Below are 6,600 nucleotides of genomic sequence, written 5' to 3'. Positions count from 1 at the left end.
TTTTTTTAAATGGTTATTTTTTAATATTTTGAATACATTTATGTGTATATTTTGCATACCATTATTGAATTAACATATTTAACAACTTTTTAGTTCATGCAGTTCACAATTCTGTTTACAATGATCGTATTTATTTCATGCTACTTTATTGCTTTTTTTTCTTAATATCACGTGACAATCACAATTAGTTATTATATATTATGACTTTTAAATATTATAATGTATGATACTGGATTCATATAGTCGCTTATAACTGTATTAAAGCTGATTATAATTAAATACAAGTATATATTATACATTTATAAATTATAATACAATTAATAAATAAAATACAATATAATGTTATACTGTTATATAATTTCGATCACAGTGTTTCTGGTTATCATATTATATTATTATTAAATCACAACGAGTTCGAAAAGTTTGAAGTTTTAAGTGATTTATCGTCGTATCTTTAATTGGTGTTAGTAATATCTTTTACTTCCAAAGTATGCTGATTATCATTTGTATTGATTGTTTCTGTTCCGATTTCCACAGCTGTATGACTTCGAGGTAACGACTGATCTCCATTGCTCGACGGCTACACATAAAAAGAAAAAACAATTTAAATTAATATCCATTTTACAATTAATTAAAATTATCGTTTTAATGTGCATTATATTGTTACGTTTTGGTTATTGTTGACTGAGGTTGATAATATTTCGTCCGAGTAAAATTGAAAGACGACGTATAGTTCATAACTTTTTATTACTAAGTAAATAAATAAAAGTTATTAACTCATTGTTAATATAGTTATATTATATTATAAAGGTCCTTGATCGATTAGTATGAAAATTATTTTGTAAGTATACTTACAGATTCCAATTAATCCTGCGAGAAATATTCCAAAATTTCCAACTCTCAACGAAGCGAAAATTATAAACGCTATTGATGTGAGGAAATAGAGACTATTTAATATCATCCAAAAATTCAAGTACATTAAATTGTGCTAGAAATTTAAATTTATATTAATAGCATCTATACCTACATAATATAATATTTTATCACATAAATTGAAAGAAAAATACAAAATATACCAAATCATACATTCGTACCGACCTAACCTGTGGATTGCCGTGCAATGCAAATATTAACGTATATTATAATTACCTACGTCCTACATGGCTACATAATAGTATATAGTAGTATAGTACCTACATTATTGGAGTTTAATTTAAGATGTTTTACAAATATAAAGATACTATGATTAATCCATAATATTTTAACACTTATTTATTTAAATTATAATACTATTCAGGTTATTTATTACTAGTTACTTAATATTATAATTTCACATTAATTTATTTAAATCGTGCACAACAATTTGTAATTACATATTTTGATAAAACTGTCAGTGTCGTGTAACTACTGTCAACAGATTCGGATTAAATTATAATATAATAATATGTATTTTGTAATATGCTTTTATTGTATGATTAATTTAAAGTTTTTTGGTTTTTTTTTTTAACATGAAACGTTTGATATAATAATAAAATTATGAAATTCTTATATATGATATTATAATAATATTTATTATCACAGAATGAAATAATAGATTCATGAATATAATTTAAGTGCTAAGTATCTATCGAACAATATTGAAACAAATCAATTAAATATTATCTCGTTATCGAATATAATTTACTTGTTCAGAAAACTAAAATCATAGTATATTAGTAGGCTAGTAGATGTTATTATAAATTCGAAGACACTGTGATTGTGTAGGTATAAATTATATTATGGTAATCGGTATGTGACACCAAATTTCATTTTTATTCTGTCCGTGGTATTATATCTATCGATAACATTTTTAATACCATGAAGTTATTTTAAGATTCATTAAAATCAAGTTAAAGAGTTTTATTTTATTTTAAAAAACTCATAAATTAAACTAGAAGAAAAATATCAATATTGTTATAATATAGATCAGGGTTTCGCTCTCTCTATACGTTTTATATAAAAAATATATTTTCAAAATGAGCTTATGATAATAATATTTCTCTATGATTACTTTCGATATAATAATATTATAATTATACACTAATTATTAAGAATGGTTTCATGTTATATTAACTGCTCTTATCGATAATATACTATTTTTAAACGACCCATATTTGATTTTCTTTTCATTCTTGACCAAAAACCAACAACTCATAAAGTTGCAATAGTGTAAATAAAAAACCAATAATAACAAATTCTTGATCGAAACGTTTAGGCCAAAATTCCCAGGCTTCAAAAGCTAATGGTGGCAGCCATAGTAACTTGCAAATATTTGCTATAATCATTATCTTTCGTTAGCTTTCGTTTGATACCCAATTCGAAATTTTAGGTCAAAACGAGTGGGTTAACTTCACAAGTTCAAAATTTAACAACGGCCGCCCAGAGGACTTGCAAATTGCAAGAAGGGGCGTTTAAAATGACTTGCTAATCATTAGCTTTCGTTTGACACCGATTTTGAAGTTTTGGATTAAAATGAATGGGTTATGTGAAGTTGGCTTAACTTTTAAATTTTTTGGTTTTATGGTGAAAGTTTGGACTTGAAATTCTAAAAACTGACTTGAAAATATTTGCAAATAACTTGCGAAATAATGGCATGGATTAAAAAAAAAATTGCAGTAATTAAGTGGGCCAACTTCACAAACGTAAGCAACCCAGATCACTTTTCATTGTTTACGTAATAATTATTTGTATGATTATATTTTCTGTATAGAGACGAACGGAAAAAGAAAATTATTATTGTAAAATAATTATTGTCGTTTGAAAAAATAATGAAGTACTACGACAAACGGCACGGGGCACTACCCATACGTATATTTAGTAAAAACAGGGCCGCGGAGCAGACATCGTAGTTCCTTTGATGTGATTCGCGGTTGGACAGGTGCGAGTTTTCCAGAAAGCTGACTTTCCGAGCGATTTAACATTACTGCAGTATATTGCAGTATTATTATATTATGCGTCTCGTTTCATAATTTTGAATAGCAATACGCGTTTGTTTTTTAAAAAAAAAAAAGACGGGAAAACAAACTTTAATATTAATATACGCCTGTACAGAGATTTTATATGAGAGTTTTTTTTTTATACATAAAACTATAAAAGTTCCAATAAGATTACGTTTATATATTAAAATGTGATAACGGTAAAAACATTATTAAAATATTATATTATTATATTATATGCTAATATTCGGTTAAGTAGTTATTTTACATTGTCACTAATATAATATAAGCAATATTATAATATATTTCTGGGACATATTTTCGCATTAAATAGAAATCGGTTCGATACTTATAGTTTATGCTTTTTGTTATAATGAATTGAATGATTTTTAGCTGATCGCTATATGATTCATTTTAAAAATCACTTAAAATATTGTTTATAATGAATTCGATTACATAAAACTCGTATTATAATTCTATTTGTCTTTAGCCAAATATACAGAAACACCTAATAATAATTTATTTTTATGGGTACACCATGTCATTATCAACACATAACTAAGATTTCATATTATTTTGTTAATATACTCGCGCATAAAATACTTACACTGTACGTGGCTATTTTCAAATAGTAACTAGCATACATAACTAGATTGCATCCAACAGCTTGAAAAGATCGATTCTATCGAAATCCAATTCATTATAATATTCTGTAAACGTAAAATATAATAAGCCGAATACTCAATTGTAAGTATACATTTATAATATAGTAGTTATTAATAAATAATAATAAAATATAAACATAGAGCACGAATATTGTTGAACAAAATTTTCGAGTGATAAATGTTACAAAATATTTACGCCGGTTTTAATATTATTTATAAACATATTTTTACTCCCTCTGGCGAGATAAACAACGTTCAAAAACAAAGGGAGAAACAAAAATGAATTGTCATTATAATATGTAAATATATTGATATGATATTACTTAATGGTGACGATGTTTGATTTTCGGATGAACTCTTGTTTGCGTCAGTCGTACTCTCATCTGTGTATGACCATTCATTAAAATATTTTAATATCAGTAGCACAGCAAAAAACAATTCTGACCACTAGGGGGATGATAAAAAAAAATCATATAAACAGATATATAATTTGATGTTGACAGTTTTTATGTTTACAAAATAATGCATTTTTATTAAAAATACATTAAAGGGACACACAAGTACACGACACAATATTTTTTTTTCTAATTATTATTTAAATTAAAATTACTGTGTAAACAAACTTAAGTGATCTAGCAAAAATCTGATGACTAAAAAATTATTAATTTAGGTGATATAAGAAATTTAAAACAGGCATGTTACGTCATGATTGCGGTGCAATCACACATTTTGTACGTGTCTAGTAGGATTCTATTAAAAAATTATATTATTGATTTTTTTTTATTAACCTTTTTCGTGAATATTTCCGTATTGAAAATGATATTGAAACAAGGAATTCAATACGTAAGTTATTTTTTTTAATACCTAAAATACTATAAGAGTATAAGAACTTCACGTTAGAACACGCGTTAAATAAAAACTTATTTCAACAATAACAATTACTCTTAAAGTTGAAATAAAAATAAAAATTGTACTAATTTATCTAGTTTTTTATTGTCTTCGACACAAAAATATACATTATATTATAGTATAATAAAAAAATCGATAATATAATTCTAAAATAAGTATCTAGCACTAAGGTAAATAATTGTGTGAAGTGGCAACTCTAACACGTGTGAGATAGGCAATTATGGTGAGCCCCGGCCCAGATATCACAAGGTTATTATCAATTCCTCATAGTGTTACGATTTATTACTAATTGGATAATGCGAGAAGAAATTTAACACTTATAAATAATTATAATAATTTTTCTTAGAATTGAATATATTTTCAAATTAATACAGCTTATATTTTGTACGTGGCTTGTACTCCTAGAAAATACACAAAGGGCGTACATTGACGTTCACATCTAATATGACTCAATCAGTCGATCAATCTAGTGGTGACATAATATACCCAAAATAATATATACTAGTGTATTTTATACTATATTATCAGAGTAAATAAAAATAAAAAAACGGGAAAGCAGGTAACCGCTTTGCGTACAGTAGGTGTCGGGTATAATATGAACCAAATTATATTAATGAATATAATATCAACTAATAAGGATCATTAAATTAAATTTACAACATTTAGCTATAAAAATTGAACATTTTATAAACAAGAAAATGTTAACTACAAAATAGTTATCAAATTGTCTTGATTTTGACGATTTTTGTGAAAAATTGAGCTTCAAATGCTTATAAAAAAATATTATACTTATTTTTAAATATCTATATCTATGAGGAATTAATATTTCCAAGCGTTTTGATCGAACAAAATAATTTTTATCAACATTTAAATGCCTCAAAACACACATCACACACACACACACACACACACACACATACAAAGTACATCAGTGTAAATCAATACACATCCATCGCCCCGCACACAGTCTAAAACAATAATAGCAATGTGCTAGTGACTCGTGATAATAACATTATTATACTCACAAATTGTAAATAAGCCACGATGCGTGCGCCCACACGGACGGTCGTCAGTCCGAAGAAACACGGGGTTTCGGCCATCGCGGCGGTGGTGTATACTCTTAGTGTTATTGTTTGTGAACAATAATAATATGATACAGTACAAATAATAACAATACAATTATTTCTGTGCAAGAGAGACCTGAAGGGATTGCCCTGGTCTTTTAGATAACGGAACGGTACACTGTTTTATGGATGAAATAATATTATTATATTTATCTTAGGTATATATACGCATGCGGTTCACAGTCGGTTGTGAGTAGTAAGTTTCAGACGGAAAAAACAATAACCGCAGACGATATTATTGTGCACAGTGATAATATAAGATGTACTTTAACTATATGTCGTAATAGGTGCGTATATCTATATTATACGTGTGTGATTAGAGTGTGGACAAACAGACTCGTCAACGAGCCGTTTACGTTGTCGCGTAATATACGTATAGGTAGGTATTATGTATGTATAAGTATATACAGTGTGTTGCACATTGTCACATGGTGTAACCATTCAAATTTGAAACGAATATGATGCGGTGTAAAGTGCAAATAGGTACACTGCTATGGTTAAGTGTATTGTGTTATGAATGTATTATTACGATAAATTAGATTTTTTTACTGTTATGAATAAATTTCGATTTGTAATTTATTGGTTTTTTTTTAATTTGATTTAAGTTTAAGTTTATGTCACGTCGCATAATAAAACGGTGAAACAATAGCGATGTGCTATTTAAAAAAAATTATATTTGATATTAATCTTGGTACTTTTTTGCAATGGTCATCCTATTGTTTATTTTATATATTTTCAAGTCGAGTGCTAATCAACTAGGTATACCTATTATAATAGTCTATAAACTAACTGTTTGTCAGTCGATTAGAAGCTTTGAAGATAGCCACGATATAGGTATTCCTAAAACTGCGAAAACGTCTCTATTTTTATGGAAGTCAGCAAAAAAATCGTTTAAAAATGATACTGTCAATTATAACAAAAAATGTT

The 6,600-nt window shown here is 26.9% G+C and overlaps 1 protein-coding gene across 1 annotated transcript; it reads right to left on the bottom strand.

Moving 5' to 3' along the window:
• Positions 1-289: 289 nt before the first annotated feature.
• On the bottom strand, positions 290-5,983 carry LOC132917760 (uncharacterized). Its single transcript, XM_060978645.1, is given in 7 exon segments — positions 290-580; positions 668-750; positions 856-988; positions 3,583-3,629; positions 3,632-3,685; positions 3,964-4,087; positions 5,575-5,983. Coding segments are annotated over 7 exon segments (642 nt in total). The 5' UTR covers positions 5,650-5,983; the 3' UTR covers positions 290-454.
• Between the last annotated feature and the right edge of the window lie 617 nt (positions 5,984-6,600).

This window comes from Rhopalosiphum padi, chromosome 1 (assembly GCF_020882245.1).
Source record: "Rhopalosiphum padi isolate XX-2018 chromosome 1, ASM2088224v1, whole genome shotgun sequence".
Lineage (NCBI taxonomy): Eukaryota > Metazoa > Arthropoda > Insecta > Hemiptera > Aphididae > Rhopalosiphum > Rhopalosiphum padi.
This window is presented reverse-complemented; position numbering and strand designations above follow the sequence as displayed.